Source organism: Ovis aries, chromosome 11, assembly GCF_016772045.2.
Source record: "Ovis aries strain OAR_USU_Benz2616 breed Rambouillet chromosome 11, ARS-UI_Ramb_v3.0, whole genome shotgun sequence".
NCBI lineage: Eukaryota > Metazoa > Chordata > Mammalia > Artiodactyla > Bovidae > Ovis > Ovis aries.
In genome coordinates this window covers 25,239,857-25,267,201 of record NC_056064.1, presented here as the reverse complement: position 1 = coordinate 25,267,201, position 27,345 = coordinate 25,239,857, and the positions used below count along the sequence as shown (strand labels likewise).

At 48.4% G+C, this 27,345-nt stretch overlaps 1 protein-coding gene across 3 annotated transcripts in view; it reads right to left on the bottom strand.

Moving 5' to 3' along the window:
* The window catches only part of PITPNM3 (PITPNM family member 3), a 94,232-nt gene that overhangs the window by 34,523 nt on the left and 32,364 nt on the right, over nt 1-27,345 (bottom strand). For 2 of the 3 annotated variants that reach the window (XM_042255557.2, XM_027975097.3), the window contains exon 4: nt 8,723-8,770. In XM_042255557.2, the coding sequence (XP_042111491.1) occupies nt 8,723-8,770 (48 nt within the window). Of the gene's footprint in view, nt 1-8,250; nt 8,428-8,722; nt 8,771-27,345 lie in introns of all 3 variants that reach the window. The other variant, XM_042255556.2, reaches the window with a different exon arrangement.

Genomic DNA, 27,345 nt, shown 5'->3' with positions numbered 1-27,345 from the left:
CCCTGGTCAGGGGACTAGATCCCACATGCCACAGCTAAAATTGGAACAGCCAAATAAATAAATGAAAGAAGAGCCCTTGCTCACCACTGCTAGAGAAAGCCCACATGCAGCAATGAAGACCCAGCGCAATCAAAAATAATATAAATAAATAAAATGCTTAAATGCCTCCACACCACAGCCTGCCTGCAGAGCAATCCCTGGGAGGGAGGGAAAGAGGAACGAGGCTGTGATTAGGAGCAGAAGCCTGCCTGAACTTTGGGGTCCTACTCTCTAAGGGACCTCCGTCAAGCTAGCCCTGGCCCTGCTTGGAAGTCAGCACACAAAGGAACCCAACAGCACACTCCTCCACGGTAATCCCTGCATATAGAGTGAAGTCAGAAAGAGAAAAACCAAGATCACTCATTAATGCCTATATGTGGAGTCTAGAAAAAACGGTGCAGATGAGATTATTTACAAAACAGAATAGAGACGCGGAAGTAGAGAACAAACATATGTATTCCAAGGAGGGAAAGAAAGGGGCGGGATGAGTTACGAGATTGGGGTCGACACGTACACACTATGGTGCACGCACGTGTGTTCAGATGCTTCAGTCGTGTCTGACTCTTTGCGAAGCTGTGGACTGTAGCCCGTCAGGCTGCTCTGTTCATGGGGTTCTCCAGGCAAAAATACTGCACTGGGTAGCCATGCGCTCCTCCAAGAGATCTTCCTGACCCAGGGATCGAAACCATATCCCTTGCGACTCCTGCATTGCAGGCAGGAGCCACGGGGGAAGCCCCACACACTATTGGTTTATGTATAAAATGGATAACTAATGAGAGCCAACTGCATCGCTCAGGGACCTCTACTCAGTTCTCTGTAGTGACCCAAATGGGGAGGAAATCCAAGAGAGAAGGGATATATGTACGTAGAGCTGATTCACTTTGTTGTACAACAGACACTAACACAGCGTTGCAGAGCAACTGTACTCCAGTAAAGATTAATTTAAAAAGAAAGGAAATTGCTCTAAAATGCCTCTTTCTCACTTCTCAGATGAACAGTTATCAACACCCAGCCACCCACCAGGGTGCGGTAGATCAGTCCCTCCTCCTTCATTGCTGGTGAAATCGAAAACCAGATCAACCTCTGTGGAAGTCAGTGTGGCAAGGTCATTCCAGACACAGAATGCCCTTGATCCAGCAATGCCAAGTCCATGTGCAAGGTGACGTGAGTACAACATCGTCACAGTCTTTATGGTACGGACAAGAGACAGAAAGCAACCTCTGTGGAAATTCCCTGATGGTCCAGTAGGTTAGGGCTCCACACTTCCATTGCAGGGGGTGTGAGTTAGATCCCTGATCGGGAAACTAAGATCACACAAGCCACGTAGCTCAGCCAAAAAAAAAAAGAAGGAGAAACAAGAAAAGAAGGAAAGCAACCTGTGTGCCCACCAACAGGGGCCTGGTTCAATAAAGCAGGCCACAGTGAAATATGCACCCTTTGCAAAGAAGGATGCTCCCTCGATGTATTCAGTCGTCAAATACTCCCAATACGTTATCATTTGAGAAAAGTAAGGTGCAGACTGGAAAGCACCGGATGCTACCATCTGTGTGGGGTATATATAAAGATATATATAAATGAATATTCATGGAGATGCCCATGTATGCAGAGAATATCTCTGGAATGTTCTAGAAGAACCTAGTCACAATCGTGGCTTCTGGAAAAAGGGAACCACCCTCATTACCTTCGTCCCTTTAGAATTTTCTATTTTATACCATGTCCGTGTGCTATCTACTCTAGAGACATATTAAAAATAAGAATGTTTTCAAAGGGCATGGAGCAGGGTATTTTTTTTTTTTTTATTCTGAGATACCAACTTGTATGTCCTCCCCATTTCAGCTTCTTTGCCTCTGGGGAGCTTTGTGGCAGAGCTTCCCGGCTCTTGTTTCCAAAAGCCCTTTTGTTCTCAGAAGAAAGGGATTTGAGGAGACAGAGGTTCCTCGAGACTAAAAAGAGGTCACCAACCCCTGCCCCAGGCTGAGGGGAGAAGGCAGACCTAGCAGGGGTGCCCCCCAACTCGGGGACTGTTGCAAGTCCAGGAAGGTAGAAGATGATCTGAGGGAGGTCTGACTGCCCTGTGCCCCAAGCAGCCTGGCCCCTAAGCCAGGAGCCACAGACCAGGACACAGGGGGCTGGGGCTTGGAGCCCCCAGAGGCCGTGAGTGTGGACAGAGAGGTCCCGGCACACACACATGTGCCCACACAGTGTTCCCCTACTAGGGTGGTGGGGAAGAGCCCCGGGGGCCTTGGAACCAGGGCAGGAAGAGGAGGAAAAGGGAAACCCCTGGAATCACAGAGTAGGGCTGTCTCACCAGTCCAGCTGGGTGGGTCTGCAGAGTCAAAATTACAAAGTGGCTTCTAGAAAAACAAAGAAACATCCCTGTCCTGATACTGAAACAGCTTTTTGAAAAAATAAAGGAAGGGGTGGTTCTTTCACAAGTAAGTCAGTGGACGGTGCAGCATGGGCTCCAAGTTCCCCTCCAGCTTCCCGCTCCCCACTCCCCATGAGGCTCCCTCCCGCCAGATCACCACAGGCCAGCCCCCCATGGCCCCTCTCCTCAAGGCCAGGCTCTGCGGGGTTGGGGGTGAAGACTCTCCACACAGTGACCTTCAGGGCTGGGAGAGGCCCAGGGCATCGTCCTCTGCCCCGTGGGTTTCCTCAACCAAAGGATGAAGTCCCGCCCACTAGACTCTCCTCCAGCCACGCTGCTTAAGAGCCTTCCTTTTCCTGCTGGAAATCCCCAACAGAATCATGACTAGACTCTAACTGCCCTACAGAAATCTTGTCGTGTCAGCCCCCACTGTCCTCTCCTGGCTTCCCCCATCCTGACCACAGCCTGTGTGGTCCCCCTGCAGGCCCCAATCTCCACCTACCTCTCCACCACGCATCTCAGGCTCTCTGAGCTCAACCACGGCAGCCTTTTGACTGTTTTTGAGCATCTCCTGCCCCTCTTGCCACAGGGCCTTTGCACATCCTGTTCTCTGTGTCTGGACTCGACCTCTCACCCTCTATGCCTAGATAACCCCCCTACAGAAACCTCAGTGTTCCCTCCTCCTGGGTGTCTTTACTTCTCACTCTCTTCCTCCCAAAAGCACCACGGCTTTCTGTTTCCTGGGACTAATCCTTATACTTTCAGTTTTGTGGTTATTTCACTTGTCTTTCCCTCCTCCAACACCCAGCAGACTGTAAGGTCCTTCAAGGCTGGAACTGGGTTTGTTTCTGTGCCATTTTATCCCCAGAGACTATTAAGGTCCTGGCATATAAAAGAGGCTCATTAAATATTTTTCAAACAAGCGGATGAATGAACTAATCATTTGTTCTCGTTTTGTGCCCCTCTGTGTGTCAGAGGCTGCACACGTCCAGGCAAAGCAGACGCAGCACACGGACACTCGCGTAAATGACTGCACTGATGCTTTGACACACACAGTGGTGCACACTCACAAATGCACAGGCACACATTCCCCTGCGTGCGCGCACACACACACACACACACACAGAGGAATGGACCATGCCAAGCATCGGCTTACGCACACGCACGCAAGAAAAGTGCTCCCAAGGCGGACGTCTGCCACCCTGAGCTCATTAAAGCCGGCTAAATATAGCCCGTCTGCAGCTGTGCTCAGCAAGCTGCCCACACAGGCCAGGAAAAGATACCAGTTACCAGGCAGAGAGTGGGGAGGCCAGCCATGGGCCTGGGGCTTCATGCCCCACACCTATGTGGGGCTTCCGGGGGTGCCAAGGGGATGAGGGTACACAGGATGGGTAGCCCTTTGGTGGCTGGTCTGGACGTTTAGAGCTGCTCCTTTAGTCCCTGATCCCAGGCAGTGGGAGGTGAAGTCAAACCACATCCCCATGACAGTGTGGTCATCTTCCCCCTCTCCCTTCCTGGGATAACCTATGGGCTCTTCTGACAGTTATTGGGGTCAAGAAATCAAGGTCAGCCCAGAATGTGGGACTGGAGCCAGGACACCACCTGGGAGACACTGGGACTTTGTCGGTGCCTTGGGTAGAGGCTTGGTCAGGATGAAGATCAAGGGATGGTCTGGGACCAGGACTGGGACTCAGTCGGGACCACTGTTGCAGTCCACTGAGTTCAGAGATCCGCTACTCACCTCGCTCTGACAAGCAGGCATGGCCATGGGCAGACCCACCCCACGACCTGGGCACTGCCTGCTGCCCTACACTGGCCCCGGGAAAGCCATTTGATGACCACAAGTGCAGGTCACATGAGCAGGTCACACTGTATTCCACACAGACTGGGTCCAACTCCAAGGGCACAGTAGGAGGTCCTCCTGTCTGCCTGGCCCCTCCTCCCACCCCCCACAGGTGCAGATGAGAGAGAGGAAGTCCCTCCAACTTGCACTTTTCTGTGCATGTCCTGGACTGCAGTTTTTGGGGGGTGTTCGTGGAACTGGCTCTTGGAAAGGGTGCCTGTGTGACACAGGGGACAGTGGGGCACTTCTCCCAGTACCTGGGGTGACCGGAAAGGGGAAAAATAGGAAAATGGGAGCTCAGACCAGACATGAGACTAAGCTCTGGAGAGAGAGGAGTGAAGAGATCTGGGTTTGAGAACCTTCGGTGGAAGGTTGTCTACCCCTGAGCCTGGCAGGCTACAGTTCATAGAGTCACAAAGAGTTGGACACGGCTAAAGGGACTTAGCATGCATGCATTCATCTTCTCAGTGTGACACAGTTGTGATGACTGCAGCCCTTCCCAGCATGCAGGTGTTCGTGAAGATCCATGTAGAGTGCCCAGTGCCTTGTGAAGCTGCTGAGAGGGCAAGGGAGGGGGGATGGAGAGAGTGACGCGGCCATGGGTCTCCTGGGAGTCATGCTCCCCCCTGGAGTGGGACCTGGTGGGCAGGGCAAGGAGAGTTACTACACCCACCAAACCAATGGCTGCACCCCCAGCCTCCTCTGTGGTGATGGTAGGTTCCAGCAGCAAGTAGGTAGACCCACTCCCTGATCCAAACAGCTGTGAATGGAGTAGAGGGCAGAGGCCAAGAGGACTGGGTCCTAAGGGAATCACTCTGGAAGCCCAAGTCCTTCCTAGCATCTCTTGCTAGCATCTGCTACCATCCTCTCCAGGGGGCTGGATGCACTGCTCCAGCTTTCCTTCTAGCTTAAGAGAAAACTGTGCTTGGAGCTCCTTTTAGAAGTCAGTGTGGAAAGGAAAGGGAAAGCAAGGTGGGCAGCTAGGTCATGCCGAGGAAAGTCTCATCCTTTACTGGAGAGGAATCATGAAAGGGTGTCAGGGTATGAGGACAAGTCTGCCACCTGTGAAGGTCTCTCTGACACTCTGGAGGAAGAATCAAAGTGGGAGAGACCAGAGGCAGGGAGGCCAGCATGGGGGGCTGGATTTGTCCAGGATAGAGACGACGGTGGCTTCAACTGGAGAAGGGATGGGGAGCAGAGCAGGCCCATTCCCCAAACTCCTCCCAGTCTCTACGGCCAGCTCAGGAGGGCTCCCTGGGGACTCAGACTGTGACAGCAACGGCGGCGCCGGCCACGGGACCAGTAGAGCATGGAAAACACCAAACTCCAAAAGAGGCTGAGATGCAGCTCCTACACCTGCACCAGGTGTTGTAACCTCATCCCAAAGCCAATAGTAAGTGAGAAGCAGGAAACGCTCCCTATGTGTGGGGTGCAGACCCTGACAACCACGTGTGTGACCGCTATGCCCGTGGTCACTCTCGAAGTAAAGCAGACATTATGATCACCTTTCCGCAGCTGAGTAAACTGAGGCCCGGAAATGTTAGGTAACTTGCCCAAAGCAGCACAGAGAGCAAATGAAGCAACTGGGCTTCAAACCCACGTCTGATACCTTTAAAGCTCAGTCGCACAAGTCCCAGGATTTTCTGGGCAATTTGCACCACCTCCCACCTTGTTTTTAGTGACGTTTTGAAAAACCAAATGTAAAACGTAAATAAGATAACATACACAGAAGTATAACATAAATGGTAGAGTAAACATCAGGCTTCGCCATTGTTCTGTTTCTATTCAGGGTCACAGACATTTATTTTTCTGCAAATCACCATCAACCACCACCACTGTTTCATAAAAGGAAAGGTGTCTGAAAGCCACAATGTGCAGACAGGACAAAATTATGGAATGAAAATCCTGTTCTCTCAACTGAATGGGTTCAACATCACAATAAACACATTACAGAACTGTCATTTTGTCTCATTGTCAAAAATGTTAGGTTTGTGCTTGGGAATTACCGCCCTCAATGACCATTTCAGCTCTGAAATTCTTCCATGCATCTATAGTTATTATTTACTAAACAAGAATATGCTTTAGGAGCAGGCGTGGATGACAACCTTCAGCAATATCATTCTGACTAAAATCTAAAACCGTGGCATAAAAAAAAAAATGGCTTTGCCTCTCCTTAAACACACATTTTTCCAACCAAGTCCAGAAGACACCAAACGTCTGATCAGTGTATTTGTGTCTGTGCAGAACAGATCTGTGGTTGGCATCGTGGAGACAGCCCCACGGCAGGTGGCCGTGTTTTTTCCCTTTGAGGATGCTGTGGTTTTTTCCTCCCAGAGGCTCAGAAGGAGTGATCTGGGCTCGGTTTCTCTCTCACATTCCTGATGAACATGATTAATCCTTTGCTTTTATCTTATGATATTTTGACATCTCCAGGGGAGTCTAGCTGGCCAAGGGGAGACTACCCCTCCCGGGCCATGCTAATTCCTAGAGATAATAAACAACTCACCCTAGAACGTGCCCTTCTGTGCAAACCAATCAATCGTGGGTCCTTACCGCCAATCAACTCCTTTATCTAACTCTCACCCACCAAGCCAATATCCAACCCCCTGCCCAGGAACCCTAGAACTAGAGACTGTCCTGTAGCCCAGAGCTTGCAACATTATTCAAACCAACCAGTCCGCAGCTGTTTCCTCTGCCCTGCCATGCCTTTCCTGTGGAGAACACAATCTGGGCTCTGGGCCATGTATTCCCCATGCTCCTTCTGCCTCCTGACCGACCTGGTGCTTCCCCCATGGTCCCTCCCCTGGAGAAGTGTAAATAACAAATCCTTCTGTCAAAAGCACTCATCTCTCTGGTCTTCACTCAGTCACCTCTATAAATCAAAATTCCATGGGTAAGGACTTCCCTGGCAGTCCAGTGGCTAAGAGCCCCATGTTTCCACTGCAGGAGGCACAAGTTTGATCCCCGATCAGGGAACTAAGATCCCATATGCTGTATAGCGTGGTCAATAAAATAATAAGTGTACATATCGTAAAAAAGAAAAAAAAAACGATCTTGGGGGGCTTCCCTGGTGGTACAGTGGATAAAAATCCTCCTGCCAATGCAGGGGATACAGGTTCGATCCCTGGTCTGGGGAGATCCCACATGCCATATGCCACAACCACTGATTCTGCACTCTACAGCCCGCGCTCCCCAAAATCAAAAGAAGCCACTGTAATGAGAATCCCGTGTACTGCAATAAAGAGTAGCCCCCACCCGCCACAACTAGGGAAAAGCCTACGGAGCAACGAAGACCCAGTGCAGCCACAAGTAAATAAATAAAGGAAGCTGTCTAAAAAAAATCCTGTGGGTACATTTTAACAGAGATCCCCTCATACAGGGCTTGGTTCCTCACATCCTGTAAGCACACGAGAGAGAGAGAGAGAGAGAGAGAGAGAGAGAGAGAGAGAGAGAGAGAGAGAGAGAGAGAGAGAGAACTGCCCACTCTCTGCGCTGCCCCTCCCCTTGCCCCGTGAACTTTTTGGCCTGAGCTTTGGTGGGGTGGGGAGGGGGCGCCCCTCTCAGAGATACCCAAGCCTCCCAACCCCTGAGTGGCTTCATCTATGAACTGCCACTGGATGTTAGGTGCACAGAAACCTTCTCAGAGACCGATGCCCCTACTCGGGGCAGGCCGTGGGAAGCTGGTGCTGTAGGTACCCTTCCTGTGACTGATGGATGGAAGAACTGGGTGGAAGAGAGACTTCAGCCTGGGGGACGGGGTGGGCAGAATGGGCTGGGCCCCACAAAGCTGCAATCACAGGTCAAAGGAGAGCAGGAGAGAGAAGGAAGGGGAGTTCTGAGCCCAGACTCTTCCAGACACACACATACCCACTCCTTGTGTAAAACTCAATGCTGTCAACAGGAAAGACATCTGCCAGTCCACTCCAAACCTCCAAGAAAGATGCCCTGAGGTTGCGGTGTCAGAAACAGACATTTTTACCAAATCTCTCCTGGGTCTAACCTTGTGCTCGGCCTCTTGAGAAAACACAGGCAGAAGGAAGCTTGGAGAAGCCTGCATCATTGGAAGGACCACAAGCACCTGGGCAGCCCCACTCTGCAGACACGGCCTCCGAGTGATGGGACCTAAGGGTCCTGAGCCCTGGCACAGCCTTGGTTACTGTGTCACCCACTGTGGTTCCTGGAAGTTGAGTCACCCAAAAGAGTCGATCTCAAAGGTTCAGAGGGTTTGCTCCCCATTCTTGTTCCCCCACCCTCTCTGCCCACAAGCAGACCCCACACGAGGCTTCCCGTGGTTCCACCTGCTCTGCTGGCCTCCGCCTCCTGGCACCCCCAGCCTCAGGCCCCGGAGGCAGACAGTGGCCCCAGCCCTCTGGTCCCATGCAGTGGTGAAGACCCTACCACCCAAGTGGGTGAGGGAGTTTGGACCCTTCCAACAAAAAGAGACACCTGGGGGGTAGCGGGGGGCCACTCACGCTGTTTCTCCTGGAGGAGGCTGGAAGTGCACGGCGTGCTCCCTTCTCCTGCAGAAGAAGAACAGACAGGTGAGTGGACACCCTGTCACTGTTGGCCGGACACAGGAGGCCACAGTGGCCAACTCAGCACCCCCGTCTGGCTGCTCCCTCCCCGAGCAGGGGGTGGGCGGAGGGATTCCCCCACCCCCTCATGTCCTGCCCCACCCCTGCCACCCCCAGATCTGAGTTCTTTATACCTTTATACACGACGAAGCAGAAGCCCTGATGCCACTGCCTGGGAAGGTGTGTCCTGGACACCTTTTCACCTTTGCCTGCTCACCTTCATAAAGCGGATGCTTATGTGGGTTTCTCCCTGCTCTTACTCTCCCATGCGGGTCACCACGGCACTGCAGACAACTGGAAAGCTCTGCCTCTAGCCCAGCCTCTCTCCTAAGTCCTGGATCCACATCACCTCCTGGACATCTGTTCAGCAGACTGCCCACGTGCACCACAACCACAGAGTGGGTCCTGGAACTGCCCCTCTTCCCAAGTCTCCACAAAGGCACCGCCTTCTCACCAAGCCTGGGAACCACCCGTGACCCCCCCTCCCCGTCCCATCCCCACATTCAGTCAGTCACAGAATGCTGGGGGGTCAGGCTCCTTCTCTCCTCCTTGCCCTCTCCTAGCTCACCAGATTGGCACTCCCCAGTGGAAGGTGCTTCTGTACTGTGCCCTGGAGTGTCCCTGGGCCTAGAGCTGTGTGTCTCAGTCAGCATTCGTTGAATGACTAAATCTAATGAAGCACGCACGCGCGCGCACACACACACACACACACACACACACACACACACACCCTAAATATAGAAATCCATCCTGTCTCCTTAAGCTATTGCAGTAGCTCCTGTCTTTTGATGAGAAGCTTTTTTCTATAATTATGAAAGTAATACAAGCTCCTTATGGAACATTTGGAAAACTCCAACCAACATAGAAAAGGGAAAAACTCCTTATAATCCCACAACTGAGGAAAAACTGGTTCCATTCTATGTCATTCTTTCCAGGCTTTTTTCCATACACATTTTTTTGGGGCCAACTGAGATCAAACCAGCCCTCTGTGGGCAGGGATTATGTCATTTACCTCTGCATTCCCAGCAAATAGATGAATGGTGGTTGGCTCTGAAAGGTATCATAGATAATAAAGAAGCACAAAACGCACTTTGTATACTTCAAGTGGAAGCATGAATAAATACATAAAGCTATGCTGCTGCTAAGTCGCTTCAGTCGTGTCCGACTCTGTGCGACCCCAGAGACGACAGCCCACCAGGCTCCCCCGTCCCTGGGATTCTCCAGGCAAGAACACCAGAGTGGGTTGCCACTTCTTTCTCCAATGCATGAAAGTGAAAAGTGAAAGTGAAGTCACTCAGTTGTGTCCAACTCTTCACGACCCCATGGACTGCAGCCTACCAGGCTCCTCTGTCCATGGGATTTTCCAGGCAAGAGTACTGAGTGGGGTGCCATCGCCTTCTCCGATAAAGCTATGAAGCCTCTATGACTATCACTCCAGTGGCTTTGGAATCTCCTGTTGAGAGCCGACATCACTGTTGTTGCTGTTGGGTCGCTCAGTCGTGTCCGACTCTTTCGCGACCGTCCTCAGCATTGACAGGCAGATTCTTTACCACTGAACCACTCGGGAAGCCCAAACTACATCATGGTTGCCTTTAAAATTATCCTATTAGCAATCCATCATACCTTTCCTAAGCAAATGGCACAATACCATTCCTTGTTAAAGCCTGGGTAATATTCCACTGTATAAATGTGCCGCACCTCCTTTTTCCATTCTTCTGCCGATGCTTCCATGTCCTGGCCATTGCAAATAGTGCTACAATAAATACTGGGCTGCACGGATCTTTTGGAATTACGGTTTTCTCCAGGTGAACGGGGAGATTGGGATTGACTTGTACACACGACTATGTACATGTGTGTGAAAGTCACTCAGTCATCTCCGACTCTTTGTGACCCCTGTACAGTTCATGGAATTCTCCTGGCCAGAATACTGGAGTGGGTAGCCTGTCCCTTCTCCAGCGGATCTTCCTGACCCAGGAATTGAACCAGGGTCTTCTGCATTGCAGGCGGATTCTTTACAAGCTGAGCTACCAGGGAATCCCTGTTGTAAATGTACAAAATAGATAACCAATGAGAACCTACTCTATAGCTCAGGGAACTACTCATTGCTCTGTGGTGACCCAAATGGGAAAGAAATCCAAAAAGTGAGGAGATACAGGTATACCTATGGCTGATTCACCTTGCAGAAAATAAAACAACTTTGTAAAGCAACTATACCCCAATAAAATTTTTAATTAAAAATAAAAATAAAAGTATCCTATTGGCAGAAACTTTCAGAATCTCACCATTATAATTACTGCTGTGAAGGACATCTTTGTGATTGAAGCTCTTTCCGCATGTTTTATGGTTTCCTTAAAATACAGCCAAAGGAGGACAATTCTGGGTCAAAGGGCAGGAGCCTTTTTCAGACTCCTGAGGTTTATTGCCTCATTTCTCTCCAGAGAGGTGTATGTACGGATTCACACACCCAGGCACAGCGGATGTAAGGGCGACTCTTAACAGACACTCACCTCTCTGGTATTTATATTGGTCTGTTGGATTTCTCTGCCTCTGACTTCACCAGATTAATCTTTTGAAATCTGGCCTTCCCAAGCCACTCTCTTGCCCTCCCATCACCGAACTCTGAGCCTGGCAAGAGAGCCTCTCCTTAAAGTGGCCCCCGCCCACATCACCAACCTTTGCGCATCCCTTCCTGCTTTACCCCCACCAGCCAAATCACCGGTACATCATTACGGTTCTTCCATCTTTCTCTTTCAAACCCTCTGTATCTTACCAGCTAGGTTGAGAATCAATCCCGGGGCCACGTCTTCCACGAAGGCTTTGATCTACATTGCCTGCCCCTCAAAGGCTTCAATTCTCAGGACCTCTGTTCTCAAAGGTCATCTCTGCATCCCAAGGGCCTCACAGGGTCAGGTTCAGCAATGGTCAAATCCCTTCCTTCTGAGATGTCTACCTGGAGCCCACCCCACTTGACTGGAGGGCTCAGAAAGGGACCTGAGCTGAACCCCCAGGATCTAGAAAAACCCCTGTAGCCAGAGCAAGGCTGGACTCTGAGGACTGGAGTCCCAGGTCTTCAGCCTCAGCCCACAGGGAGCCCCCACCCCCACCCCCAAGGATCTTTAGCCAGGAGGAGCCCCTTGGCGTCAGGAGTCCTGGCCCTGGTTCTCTGGCACCACATTTTGGGGGCTTAATTATACACATCTGGCCAATGGAAGGCCTCACTCTGCCCTGCTGAAGGGTCCCCCAGCTCTGCCAGGACAAGGGTCCATGACCTGGGGGGCAGCACAGAATTGGTCAGGCTGGCATGTAGGGTGAGGGGCAGGCAACACAGAGGTCACACCTCCAGCTTGAAATCTCTAGCTAGAGGCAGAATCCTGCTGTCCAGGTAGGACCCTCTTTTCCGACCTTGATGGCAGAACCTACAGACACCAGGTCTGGTATCCCCAGCTTCCTGAGCAAGTCTGAGTTAGTTCTCTGAAAAAAAAAAATATGTGTCCACAGCTTCCCCTAAAGACTCCAATTATCCAAGGAAGATTCTGGGACACAGAGAGAAGCTGCCTCCAGGCCTCTACTGGGGGCCCTTCAAGCCCTTCCCCGGGCAAAGTTGCGGGTCCCTTCCCTGCAGACTCAAGGGTGGCTCCCGTATAGGAACCTCTGCCACCTCCCCACCAATAATCCAGGAGCTGATGGGCGACTCCCTTCCACCATCCCAGCTGCCACGCACCAGAATCCATCACCCTGTTTCTGCAGCCCTCTGTCTGCCATGGCTGCCTTCTCAGTTCACGTCACCTGAATCCCAATCTGTCTCCTTCCTCCATGGGATCAGAGCCCCTGGGTGCTCTCAAAGGCAGGAGTGGAGAGTGGAAAGAGCATAGAGGTGGAGTCAGGAGGTTGAGATTCCCTTCCAGGCTCCCATGGACTCACTGTGTGAACTGAGGCAAGTCCCTCTCCCTCACTGAGCCTCATTCCCACAATCTAGTGTGGGTCCTTTCCATACTGTGAATGCGGTTCTCAAGGCAAGAATTCTGAAGCGGTTTGCCATTCCCTTCACCAGTGGACCAGGTTTTGAATGCCGAAGAACTGATGCTTTTGAACTGTGGTGTTGAAGACTCTTGAGAGTCCCTTGAACTGCAAGGAAACCAAACCAGTCAATCCTAAAGGAAATCAGTTCTCAACATTCTTTGAAAGGACTGATGTTGAAGCTGAAGCTCCAATACTTCGACCACCTGATGAGAAGAACTGACTCATTGGAAAAGAGCCTGATGCTGGGAAAGATTGAAGGCAGGAGGAGAAGGGGACAGCAGAGGATGAGATGGTTGGATGGCATCACCAACTCGACAGACATGGGTTTGAGCAAGCTCAGGGAGTTGGTGATGGACAGGGAAGCCTGGCATGCTGCAGTCCATGGGGTCACAAAGAATTGGACACGACTGAGCAACTGAACTGACTGGCTGACTGAGTGTGGGTCCAGCGGTCTCTGAGGAGCCTACAAGTACTGAAAGCCCTTGGGTTGTACTGCATTATGGTTAAACACCTGGATTCAAATCCTAGACACGTACCCTTGGACAAGTTAACCTCTGCAAGCCTCAGTCTTCTAATCTACGAAATAGAGATAGTGGTGCTCCTACCTAGAGAGTTATTGTGAAGATCAAATGATTAATGAGTGTAAAGTCCTTAGCACACAGCCTGGCACACAGCAGCCATTCAAGATGTGAAAGTAAAAGTGTTAATTGCGTCAGCCCTGTCTGAGACTTTGGTCTGTAGCCTGCCATGGATTGTAGCCCACCAGGCTCCTCTGTCCATGGAATTCTCCAGGCAAGAATACTGGAGTGGGTTCCCATTCCCTTCTCCAGGGGATCCTCCCAACCCAGGGATTGAACCAAGGTCTCCTGCGTCTCAGGCAGATTCTTTACCATCTGAGCCACCAGGATTGGGCTTATTGTTGGTTCATTTGCTTATTTATCAACGCTTTTAACAACTGGTTCCAGGCAGTGTCTCTTCTGTCACCAGCACGACTCCAGATGGAGTGGGGTGGAGAGACTCAGTGGTTAGTGCTGGGTGCCAGCTCACAGTGCTCCCCAGGCCAGGGGTCATGTGCTCTAGAGAGGAGACCCAGGTGGAAAAGAGGCCTGGGCACCCTCTCAGAGTAGCCCCCACCACCAGCATGATGAGGTGACTGCAGACCCCGCCTCTGATGTCAGATGTATGGGTCAGAGCTGAACATGAGCATGCGGTCTGAGAACTAGCTGAGTCCACAGGGCAAGTCGGCTCCCTCCACCCAGCAGGACAGAAGCCTCACATGGAGATGAAGACACTCACTTACAAAACCCCTTCTATTCATCTCTCTGCCGAGCACTGTGCCAGGAGCCGTGGGGGATGCAGAGATGAGAAAGTCAAGGTGAGATGACCAAGAAGGAGGCAGAGACTCACTCTGACCCAGGGACCCCAGGGAGGGTGTGGCAGGCTCTCACAACTTGAGAGCCTCAGGGCAAAGAGAGCTTTGACAGGGAGAGAAAATAGGACTGTGTCTGCTGTACATTGAGCCCAAGGAAAGGCAGGAGTGGGGCAGCAGGCACGCAGCAGAGAAGAAAACTGTGCCTGGATAGGCAGAGGGAGTTGCTAACTCTTCCAAACTTGAGTCTCCTGACATTTCTACTGGGCCCCAAACCACCTACATCATTAGCAGGGCCCAGTGCAAGATGAAAATGCAGGGGCCCTCATTCAGAAAGAAAGAAAAATGGCATTTCCTGGTGGTCCAGTGGTTAGAATTCCATGATTTCACTGCCAAGGGCACTGGTTCAATCCCTGGTTGGGGAACTAAGATCCCATAAGCCCTGTGATGTGGCGAAAAAGAAAAAAGATTAAAAGGCACTAAAAAATTCAGTTTTTCCTTTTGTCCTCTCTTGACCTGTCTGGGTGGCTTTTATTTGCTGTTTAATGTTATGCTCTCTCATGCACAGGGATACTCAAGAGGTGAGTGTAGACACTCACAGGTGCCTGGGGGCCCCACTCCTCAACTTGGCCCCCAAACCCAGCAGCCACATGCTACTAGCTTCCCCCTCCCACCAGCTGCCAGAACTGGGCACTGTGCCATGACTGAGAGCAAGAAAGCTGGGCACCATGCATCCACCCTTCCCACTGCCTGCTGTCCCAACCCCCTGGGCAGGCAGGCGACTCCCAAGAGTACTGCAGCCTCTGCATCAAAATGCCTTAGGTCCCTGGATGGGTGGGTGAGAGGTCTGCTTGTTTGAGTCACCCACCGAATGCACTGCAGCCCTGCCAGCCAGCCCCTGGCGGGGACACTTGCTCTGCCCTGAGACACTGGGATCTATGCCTCTGACCTCAACTCTCCCAGCACCCAGGCCCCTGCTTGGGGAAAGAGAGTAGCTCTCCGTGGGCACGTACAGGGAGGAAGAAGCTGGGTGGGGCCAGGGAGCCAGAGGGCAGAAGAGCGGAGGCCAAGAGCCCATTCTGGAAGGGAGGGAAAGGGAGCTTTCTAGAGCAGAGGCTTCCAGCGATGGCTCAGGCCATGTGGACAGCACCATACGTAAACCAAGCTCCCAGGTCCCGGCACGTGCTCCACTGTCCATCAGGCGCCACTTACAAAGCACAGATACGAAGATGAAATCATTCAGAATTGAAATCATTCATCCCAAATCCAGGGACTGGTGCTAAAGATGAAGCTCCAATACTTTGGCCACCTGATGTAAACAGCCGACTGATTGGAAAAGACCCTGAGGCTGGGAAAGATTAACGGCGAAAAAAGAGGACAGCAGAGGATGAGATGGTTGGATAGCATCACTGTTTCAATGGACACGAACTTGGGCAAACTCCAGGAGGTAGTGAGTGATAGGGAGATCAGGTGTGCTGCAGTCCATGGGGTCACAAAGAGTTAGACACAATTTAGCAACTGAACAACACCACCACCCCCCCAAACCCAGGGCTTTTCAGAGCACAGGTCACAGCCCTGACCACAGCACATAGACCTCCAGTGTTTCTCCAGGACCTACTCTCTCTCTACCAGACCCTAGGGAATGGGGAGGTGTCCAGCCGAGGGATGAGCTAGGTCTGGTCCATCACCTCCCTGTTCTCATGCCAGGCCCTGGAAGCGACTCACCTGGATGGTTTAAAAGATGCTGATATCAAGCAATATTTCATTACCAGAAAGGAAATAGGATTTGTAGCCTGGGCAAGATTTCAGTGGGCATAATGCCTGGTGGGGGAGTGGAGCTGGGGCATTAAGACTAGGGGCAGGGGTGGTGGGGCAGGGGTGCAGAGGTGGAAAGAAGCCAGGAGGGAGTGTCACTGAGATGCTGGTACAGATTCACACTGGTGTCACCTGGGCAGAAGGAAGACTGTTAGAAAGGGAGGTCAGAGCTCCCCTCACCATGTGGGCTCAGTGGTGGAAACCAGAAAGGCTGCCTCTCGGCTGCAGGGGCTTTGTGGTCTGCCCAGTGCTGACCCAATTGCTAGGTCACTGAGATCTCACACCTGGGCAGAAAAGGCCACCTTCACAGATAAAGAGACAGGCTCAGAAGGAGAAAGTCACTAACCAGATTTCAGATCTGGTCCCTTTCAATGCCCCACACCTGATGGAGGCTCTCCCATGACCTCTGCCTCCTACTGGGGGCAGGAGGGCTTTCTTTTTTTTTTTAATTTACTTATTTATTTGGCTGCATCAGGTCTTTGTTGCAGCAGGCAGGATCTTTTTTTCTCTCTCTCTCTCTTAGTTGTGGCCTGCATTGGAAAAGATCCTGATGATGGGAAAGATTGAAGGCTGGAGGTGAAAGGAACGATGGAGGATGAGATGGTTGGATGGCATCACCGACTCAATGGACTCGAGCTTGAGCAAGCTCTGGGAGATGGTGATGGACAGGGAAGCCTGGCATGCTGCAGCCCATGGGACCGCAAAGAGTCAGACACAACTGAGTGACTGAACAACAACAAATGCAGGATCTTTAGTTGTGGCAGGTGAGATCTGGCTCCCCAACCAAGGATGGAACTCAGGTCCCCTGCACTAGGAGCGTGAAATCTTAGCTACTGGACCACCGGGGAAGACCCAGAAAGGGGCTTTCTAGAGCAGAGGCTTCTGGCGATGCCTCAGGCCATGTGGACAGTGCTTCCTGAAGTGGGGTGTCAGGGGTTGAAGAGGGGGGAGCAGGGGTGCATGGAGAAGGGGCTGTCTGTAAGGAGCGCTGGGGAGAAGCACCCAGAAGCTGGAGCCGACCTTCAGGATTACTGAAGCTTGCATGCCTGAGCCCGGTGTCCGAGGGGCCTGGTAAGGCCACGAACCTGCACAAGAAGGAGCTTGCTGTGTGACAAGGGAGGTGTGGAGCCCGAGCAGCGGGAAGCTGGCCTTCCCTGCCCAGCTGCTGACTCTTGGCTCGGCTCTGTCTTTCCTTGCAGCCGCCAGCAGGCATGCAGAGGAGTTGGAGGCAGTGAAGCCGGCTTCCTGATTAGCGGGCTCCCAGGACGAGGGTGATTAACCAGATGTGCAGCTGTCTCTGCCACTGTCTAAATGAGACCCCACTTGGCCTAAGCTTTCCAGGGCCCCTGGGCCCAACAGCCTCGCCTTAGCTAGAGTTTTCTTCAAATACAGAAGCTGCCAGTAACCCCTACGAACATGACAGGCTACACAGGGAGGGCTGGGTACCGGGAGGGCTGGTCCTCTGTCACCCATGAGTCCTGCCTGTCCCAACCTCACACACGCATCTCAGCTCTGTCATCTCCTCCAAGAAGATGCTGCTACAGTGTATCCTGCTCATGATTCCTGAGTGATTTTATATTTCCTCTTTCCAATCCCCCTCCATCAAACTGTGCGTTCCCCAAGAGCGAGAGGAGCAAAGTGGGCGGGCAAGAAAAGACACGCAATCACGAAACACCTGAATTGGGAGGATGGCGTGGCCGCTGGGGAAGCCATTCAGGCAGATGGGCCTTGGGGAAGAAGGAATCAGGAATTCAGCTTCTGACATGTCAGAAAAGTATCTGGGAAGACCCCATGGAGCAGGAATATGAGCAGCTGAAGACCCGTGATCTGCCAAGACTTGGGGGTCTGAACCAGGTTCTGGCCAGCCTGGTAACTCAATTCATGAAGTAGGGCTGAGAAGGAAAGAAACCACACACCTCCCTCCCTGCTCAGGGTTCTCCCCAGACGCTGAGCCTCTGCTGAGCTGCAAGGTCAAGATTCGCCCTCCGGACTTCCCTGGTGGGCCAGTGGCTAAGAATCCACCTGCCAATTCAGGGGACACAGGTTCAATCCGGGTCCAGGAAGATCCTAGAGCAAGTAAGCCCGTGCACCACACAGCCGTGGAGCCCACGTGCAGCAGCTCCCGAAGCCCGCGAGCCCTAGAACCTGTGCTCCACAACAAAAGAAGTCACCAAAATGAGAAGCCTACGCACCGCAGCTGGAGAGCAGGCCCTGCTCCCCGCAGCTGGAGAAAGCCCACCTGCAGCAGTGGAGACCCAGCGCAGCCAAAAAGAAATAAACTTTTAAAGAAAAGATTCACTCTCATTACCTCTCACCTGGTCCATCACAATGCCCTCTACTCTCATTCCTGGTCCCTCCTGTTATCCTCTACACTACCTTCTAGAATGATCTTTCTAAAATATGGCTTGTCACTCCCACTTATACTACTCCATGGGTCCCCAGGGATACTCTTGAGAGGGCTTCAACTCCTCACCCTGATGTTCAGGGTTTCATCTTCAACATCCCCACGCCTACCTCTTCTCTCAGACCACATGACTCCTTTGGCCACCACTCAGCCCAATATCCAGAGAAGGCAATGGCCCCCCACTCCAGTACTCTTGCCTGGAAAATCCCATGGACAGAGGAGCCTGGTGGGCTGCAGTCCATGGGGTCGCAAAGAGTCAGACAAGACTGAGCAACTTCACTTTCACTTTTCACTTTCATGCATTGGAGAAGGAAGTGGCAACCCACTCTGGTGTTCTTGCCTGGAGAATCCCAGGGACGGGGAAGCCTGGTGGGCTGCCATCTGTGGGGTCGCACAGAGTCAGACACAACTGAAGCGACTTAGCAGCAGCAGCCCAATATCTAGCATCCCAACTTCCATCAAGGTGAACTCTGTGCAGCTCCCCGAACTTGCCTGCCTTCTCGTGCTTCCCGCCGCATCTTCACACCTGCCGTCCCCTCCTCCTGCTGCAGCCTCATGGGTCTGTCCAGAGTCCCGAGAGGCCTCCTTCATGCCTCACGTCTCAGCTCTGGCTCTATGTCCTTCTCTGATCCCTCTGGACCTTGTTCTCACTCTTGTTAGGGTAATTAGCTCACTGGCCTGTAACCGCCCCACCCCCAAGTCTGGGAGCCAGTCAATTCTGAGTCTATTTCTGAGTCATCACTGTGTCCCCAGCATTGACCGGCACAGGGTCCGACACAGAGTAAGTCACAGTACATGTGTTCTGAATGCATAAATGATGGAAGGAGGGCATGAATGCGTGATGAGGCCCTCACTGCTTCAGGTGCAGAAAGGGAGGCAGAGTACCCACCCAGAAAGGCACACAGGTCAGTACTACACGGGTGGCCCAAGCAAGCTATGCTGGGCAACTGGGAGGTGGTCTGGGAGAGACTGGGCCATCAGGGAGGTTCACTGGGGAAGGGCACAGAATTACAAGAGCTGGAGAGGAAACGGGGGGAAAAACAGACAAGCTCAGGTGGGCTTGAGAGTCAGCAAGCAGCCCCTGGGCATTTGGCTGGAACTCAGTGTGAACAGAAGAGGGAGGTATGGCCTGGAAGTCATGGATACCAGAGTAGAGATGACCTTGAGACTGCCAGATCTAGCCATGACCTGACAGTCCCAGTGTATTCATGATATCCTTCACGATAGCCATTGCAGGGCTGTCTGACTCCAGCAGGGATCATGACAATAGACAACGACAATTGTTAGAGGAAAGGAGAGAATCAGGATGGGCTTACATGCCAGGCCGGGGGGACTTATACTTCCTTCTGCTGGAAACAAAAACTTAGTTGCCAACTCCATAGCAGAATGATACTACTGGATTTCTATTTTAGAAGCATCACAGTAGGATTGGCTAAAGTTGGTCAACTGGCAAACTGATCTAGCCTTTTTCTCCTGTCCCAAACCCCCAGAAAATGACATTAACCATTTTATGTGAGTTAATCTTTAGTAGCATCCCTAGTGGTTCAGATGGTAAAGAATCTGACTGCAGTGAAGGAGATCCAGGTTCAGTCCCTGGGTTGGGAAGATCCCCTGGAGAAGGGAATGGATACCCACTCCATTATTCTTGCCTGAAGAATTCCGTGGACAGAGGAGTCTGGCAGGCTACAGTCCATAGGAGTCGCAGAGTCAGACATGACTGAGTGACTAACACTTTGACTTTTTCATTTTTCACAGCATTGTAAAATAGGAAAGGATGTCCTGGCACATCAGAGACTGTGAGGCACCCCCAAAAGGCAGGACATAGAGGGATTGGATGGAGGGCAGCAGGGCTAGCTACAGAGTTTGCAAGACCCAGGCCAAATGAACATACAGGGTTTTTGTTTAAAATGATTAAGAATTTCAAGATGGCAACTGCAGAGCATAAACTCTAGAGTGAGACCCTCTTCGGTGTAGAGCCTTTGTGTGACTGTGAAGGTCAAATGTCCATAAAACCAAGCCATGTGAAAGGAAACCATAACCTCAGTCCTGCAAAAGGAAGTCTGGAGCCAAAGGAGGAGGCAGCTCAGAGGGACTGGCAGGGTCACAAGTGGAAAACACAGAAGCAAAAGAAGGTTTTGCCACTTTCTGGGCTTCCATGGGAGAGAAGCCAGGTGATTGGAATGCCCCCTCACCCCACTCACCAGCCCCTGCTTTCATAGGCAGAGGCATCCATGCCCAGGTGTGAGAAGGGCCGAGTTTGAGGGACAGGACAGCTTGGGAGGCTGAAAATACCCAAGAGGAGCAAAATACCCAGAAACTAATGGTTCAACTCACCCAGAAGCAGCTCTGACCCTCCCCAATAATAAGATGATGGAAGCTTGCAGTAAACAGACATATCACACCACTCAGAGAGAGGCTAAGGGGGAACTGCAAACACAAAGCAGAGTGTGTATCCAAATATGAATAAATATTAGAGGAAAACCAACAGTGTAGAAGAAAGATAGCAAACTCAATGACTGAAGGAAGTAGAGTACAGGAAAATGGATCTGTGGGTTCCTTCAACCAACTTAGTATCATAATCATAAATGGCTCTCAAATTTAGCAAGCACCAGAATCTCCCAAAGGACTAGCAAACTGATTCTGAGACCTACTGATCCTGATTCAATAAGTCCGAAGTTCATATTTCTGACAGCTTCCAAGTGATGCTAATTTCGTGGGTCCAGGGACCACTCTTTAAGAACTACATATAGAAATAAGGTTATCAACTAGAGTCAGAAGGTAAGTAGTAGGGGAAAAAAATAGCTCTCTGGAAAGCTGGAGGCAGAGAAATTGATCGAGGACACCTAGACAACGACTGCTCCCTTTGTCTCAATGAGAATGTGGCCTTGATGACACTAAGTTTGTTTCAAAATAAGAAGGGCCCTGATTGTAAAGAGTCTCTTGAGTGACAGCTCATAGACTATTAGTATAAATTAATCTGGAAGAGATTTGTAAACCCTGAACATAAAAGATTAGTGACATGGCAAGATCCAAGTGGAATTTATGCCAGGAATGAAACATTGTTCGATACATGAAAATCAATCAATGTAATACAATGAAGGACAAAATATTGTATTACAATCGTTATAATATAATAAAGGACAAAAACCACATGATCACCTCAATAGATGCAGAAAAAGCATTTGGCAAAATCTAACATCCTTTACAAAACCACTCAAGAAACCAGTAATTGGAGGGAATTTCTTCAACAACATGAAAGACTACTACTACAAAAAAAACCCCACAGCTAATATCATATTTAATGATGAAAGAATTAAAAGTTTTCCCCTATGATCAGAAACAAGGTAAGATGTTGGCGCTCATCACTTTATTTATTTTTGCTTCTGATTGTTGCTGGGTCTTTGTTGCTGCGTGAGCTTTTCTCTAGTTGCTGCGAGTGGGGGCTACTCGCTAGTTGGTCACAAGCTTCTTATTGCGGTGTCTTCTGTTGTTGCTAAGCATCGGCTCTAGGGCACTCGGGCCTCAGCAGTTGAAGCTGGTGGGCTCAGTAGTTGTGGCTCCCAGGCTCTAGGGCTTAGGATCAGGAGATGTGGCACATGGGCTTTGTTGCTCCTTGGTATGTGGAATCTTCCCAGATCAGGGATAGAACCTATGTCTCCTGCATTGGCAGGCAGCTTCTTTACCACTGAGCCACGAGAGAAGCCTGGTTCTTATTTATCATTTCTATTCAGTATTATACTGGAGAATCTAGTCAGGAAAATGAGACAAGGAAAGGGAATAAAAAGCATCCAGATTGGATAAGAAGAAGTGAAACTACCTCTATTTGGAGGCAGAATAAATAGAAAATCCTAAGGAATCCCCCCAAAATAAAACCAATAAATGAGTTCAGCAAAGAGGAAGGATACAATACCAGTTTACAAAAATAAATCGTATGTCTATACACTTGCAATAAACAATCTATTTTGATCATAATAGCATCAAAAAGAATAAAACATTTAGGAATAAATTTAATAAGTGTAAGACTTGTACACTGAAAACTATATGTAAAACATAATTAAAATAAATTAAAGAAGGCCTAAATAAATGGAAAGACTTTCCACATTCATGCATTAAAGACTAATATTGTTAATCTAGCAATACTTCCAAAATTGATCTACAAGATTCAACAACAATCCCTATCAAAATTGCAGGTGTATTTTTTGCAGAAATTGGTTCTAAAATTCATATGGAAATGTGAGGAACACAGAAGAACCAAACAAACTTGCAAGAAAAGAACTTGCAAAATAAAAAACATTGCTGGACTCCCACTATCTGATTTCAAACTTACTATAAGTGTGCAGTAATCAAGACTCTGTGATACTGGCATAAAGATAGACATGTATATCAGTGGAATAGAAGTGAAAGTCAAAAAATAAATCCATATGTTTATGATCAATTGATTTTTGACAAGGGTACCAAGATAATTAAATGGAGAAAAGAATAATTTTTTTTCAATAAATATTGGTAGTACCACTGGTTACCCACATGCAAAAGAATGAAGTTGAATCCCTACCTCACACCATACACAAAAATTAACTCAAAGTGGATCAAAGGCCTAAATATAAAAGTTGAAACCATGAAACTCTTAAGAGAAAACATGGAATAAATTTTTCAGGATCTTGCATTAGCCAATAGCTTTTTAAATATGGCAACAAAAGCACAAACAATAAAATAAAAAATAAATAAATTGGACTTCCTAAAAATTTTAAAATTTGTGCTCCAAAGGACATTAACAAGAAAGTGAAAATACAATCCACAGAATGAGAAATATATGTAAATTATATAACTCATAAGGGTATAGCATCCAGAATATATAAAGAACTCTTACAGCTCTACAATAAAAAGACAACCCAATGTTTTTTCAGCCACACGGCACAGCATGTGAGATCTTAGTTCCTCAACCAGGGATCAAGCTGGTTTCCTCTGCAATGGAAAGATGATGCCCTAACCACTCAACTGCCAGGGATTTCTCAAGACAATCCAATTTTTAAATAAGCTAAAGATTTGAATATATATTTCTTTAAAGAAGATGAATAATGGCCAATAAGCACATGAAAAGAAGCTCAACATCATTAGTTGTTAGGGAGATGCAAATCAAAACCACAAGTATGTACCACTTCCCCCCACTAGGATGACGGTAACCCAAAAGACAGACAGTAACGAGTGCTGGCAAGAATGTAGAGAAATTCGAACTCTTGGTAGGAATGTGAAGTGGTGCAGCCACTTTGGAAAAGAGTTTGTCAGTTCTCCCAAAAGTTAAACAGTTACCACATGATATAGCAACTCTACTCATATATATATATATATATATATATATATATATATATATATACACTCAAAAGAAAATATGTTTGCACAAAAAGTTGTACACAAAAAATTTTACAGCATTATTTATAACAGCCAAGAAGTGGAAACAACCCAACGTCCATTGACTGATGAATGGATAACCAATATGTGATATACCCGTGTGTGTGTTAGCCGCTCAGTCGTGTCTGACACTTTGCGACCCCATGGACTGTAGCCCGCCAGGCTCTTCTGTCCATGGGATTTTCCAGGCAAGAATACTGGAGTGGGTTGCCATTTCCTTCTCCAGGGCATCTTCCTGACCAAGGAATTGAACTCAGGTCTCCTGCAGTGCAGGCAGATGCTTTACTCTCTGAGCCACTGGGAAGCCACCTGATATACCCATACTATAGAATATTATTCACCCTCAAAGTGGAATAAAGTACTGATTCAATGTACAACATGGAAGGATCTTAAAAACATTATGCTAGATAAGACATCAGACACACAAAAAAACACATTGTCTGACTGCATGTATACGAAATTCCAGGGCGCTGGGGGTAGAAAAGTGGGGAGTGACTGCTCATGGATATGGGGTTTTTTTGTGGGGGAGGGAGGGGGGTGACAAAAATATTCTGGAACCAGATAATAGTGATAATTGCATACCTTCAATACTATATTAAAAACCATAAAATTGTGCACTTTAAAGGGATGAATTTTATGATATGTGAATTGTGTCTCAGTTAAAAAAAGAACTTGGCAAGACTGCTTTACTTGGACAATGTTAATGACAGCTGTGTGCTTCCTTAGACAATTAGAACCAAATTCGCTCCTGCTCTGTGTTATAATCTCACTTATGGATCTTTGGCTAATTAATCCAGTCTGACGTGTGAGTGGTTTATTTCTATCCTCCTCTGACCTACCAGAAAACTCTGAAACTGAAAAGAACAAGGAGATAGATGCTCTAAACAGCACAGAATGAGTCCAAGGCATTCATATCAGATTATTATGAAAGAGAATCAACCAGACTGCATGAAAATGAAAAGATGATTGCTTTAAAAAAAAAAAAAAAGCACACACACTACATAGAAGAGTTAATCAGAAGAAAGGAAATAGCCAAAGAAGAGAAAAATTCATGCACTGATGGTTAGCTGGAACCAGACTGCTCCAGAACCCAGCAAAGACCAGAAAATAAGAATAGACAGGGAAAGTTGAGACATGGTTCCAGCATCTACCTAATGGAAGTTTTGGAAGGAAAAAATACAGAGAAAGAAAGAGTTGAAGAGATAATCGAAAGAAAATGTCACAGTAATGAAAAAAAAGAGGACACCAAGTTCAGACACGGCAAAGAACAAAACCTCATCTGCAAACTTGGTTGTGAGTTTAGAATGCAAAGAATAAAGCTTTTAAAAACTGAGTTTCAACAAGAAGGAAAAACAGATTACTCACAAATTTGCCTCAGACGTCTCACCAACAACACTAAATTCAAGAAGGCCATGAGGAATGTCTTCAAAGATAGTTTGGAATATGATTATGGATGCAGGCAAACTTGCCAAATGAATGCACGTTGAGGAATGCAAAGACTTAGAAAATGATTGTCAGCAGTTCCTACTTGAAAGAATGTCTTGAGATGTTTCAGTTAACAGATGAAGTAAATCCAAAAGGAAGTCGTGGAATTTAAGAAGCAGCAGTAAAAACTATACACTAAAAGGGAAGAATTTACCTAATGTTAATCATCCCTCAGGACACTTAGCTGAGAAGAATGAGGAGGAAGGGGGAGGGAAAAGGATGAGAAGAGAAGAGGGGAGATCAAAGCCCGGATCACTCTTGCCACTCAGCATCTATCTGAAGATCCTGTGCAATGCAACTGAGTAAGAAAAATAAGTAAGCTGGCTAAATATTGGCAAGGATATAACTGCTGAGATTTGTAAACAATCTGACACTCTCCCTAAAAAAAAAAAAAAAAAAAAAAAAACCAAGAGAGTCAACTGACAAATTATTAGAGCTAATATGAAAATTCAGCCAAGTGGCAGGAATTTAAGAGACAAATATTTCAAATCTATAGCAGATGAATTATTTATATCCATACAATAGGTAAAGAATTCCTAGAAACCAATAACCTGGGTTTAGTCCCTGGGTTGGGAAGATCCCCTGGAGAAAGGAATGGCTACCCACTGTAATATTCTGGCCTGGAGAATTGCATGGACTGTATAGTCCATGGGGTTGCAAAGAGCTGGACATCACTGAGCAACTTTCGCTTTCACTTTTAAGAATAAAAAGACAATTCAATAGGAGATGAAAAAAAGCCGTAATTAAGAAACAGAAAAAAGAAAATAGTCAACACACCTATGAAAAAATGACCACTCTCACTAGCCATCAGGTCAGGTCAGGTCAGTCGCTCAGTCGTGTCCGACTCTTTGCGATCCCATGAATCGCAGCACACAAGGCCTCCCTGTCCATCACCATCTCCCGGAGTTCACTCAGACTCACATCCATCGAGTCCGTGATACCATCCAGCCATCTCATCCTGGGTCATCCCCTTCTCCTCCTGCCCTCATCAAGTAAGTACAAATCAGAACAAGAAAATGTCTTCACCTGTCAATCAGGTACAATCTTAATGTTTGACAAGATTAAGTCTGGTGAGCTTGTGGGAGAAGTGGTTCACCTGATCCACAGTTGGAATGGATATACATTAACATGGCTCTTTTAGAAAACTGTTTAGCAGTATCTATTACAAGTTTCCACTGCTTATACTCCATGCATGGATCATTGTTTTAATGGTGAAAAATCCCAATGTCTATCACTGCACAGTGGTTAAATAAATTATGGTACATCTACTGTAGAGAATACTATAATGTGGGTAAAAATAACAAGTCCCCCAAAAGAGTCAGTCTCAAAGACAGAAAGAACAACAAGGTCCTACTTTATAGCACAGGAAACTATATTCAGTATCCTGTGACAAGCCATAATGGGAAAGAATATATATATGCATAACTGAGTCACCTTTCTGAACAGAAGAAATTAACACATTTTAAATCAACTATACTTCAATAATTTTTTTTAAAAAAAAAGCAAAATTCCTCTGGGGAAGCAGAAAAAAAAAAAAAGGCCATCCACAGACAGTGGGAGAAAATACTCATACATGAGTAATTAAAACTCTAAGCCCTTGCTACCTATGAGTGTAGGGTCTAAATTTACACCACTCATGTAGAATGGAAAGAAACCTGTAAATTTAGCATATAAATGTCCAAGATCAGTGAGACCCTCAGGTGCAGCAGAAACACAAGATCAATCTCTAGAAGGACTTTTTCAAAAGCTGGGGGACACAAGAGTCCCATACAAAAGAAAAGGGTGGGGTGCTGACCAGGATGAGTTCACAGTTAAAAAATGAAGAAGCAAAACTCATGGGAGACAGATAGCATGCATGCAGATACACACACACACACACACACACACACACATACACACACATACATGCACACACATGCACCAGAATTAGCACCCTCAAGAACTGGAGATAGCAGAGGAGTCTGAACGTGTCTATGCAACACAGGCTCTAAATGACTGAGAAGATCAAAGACAAGCTATAGA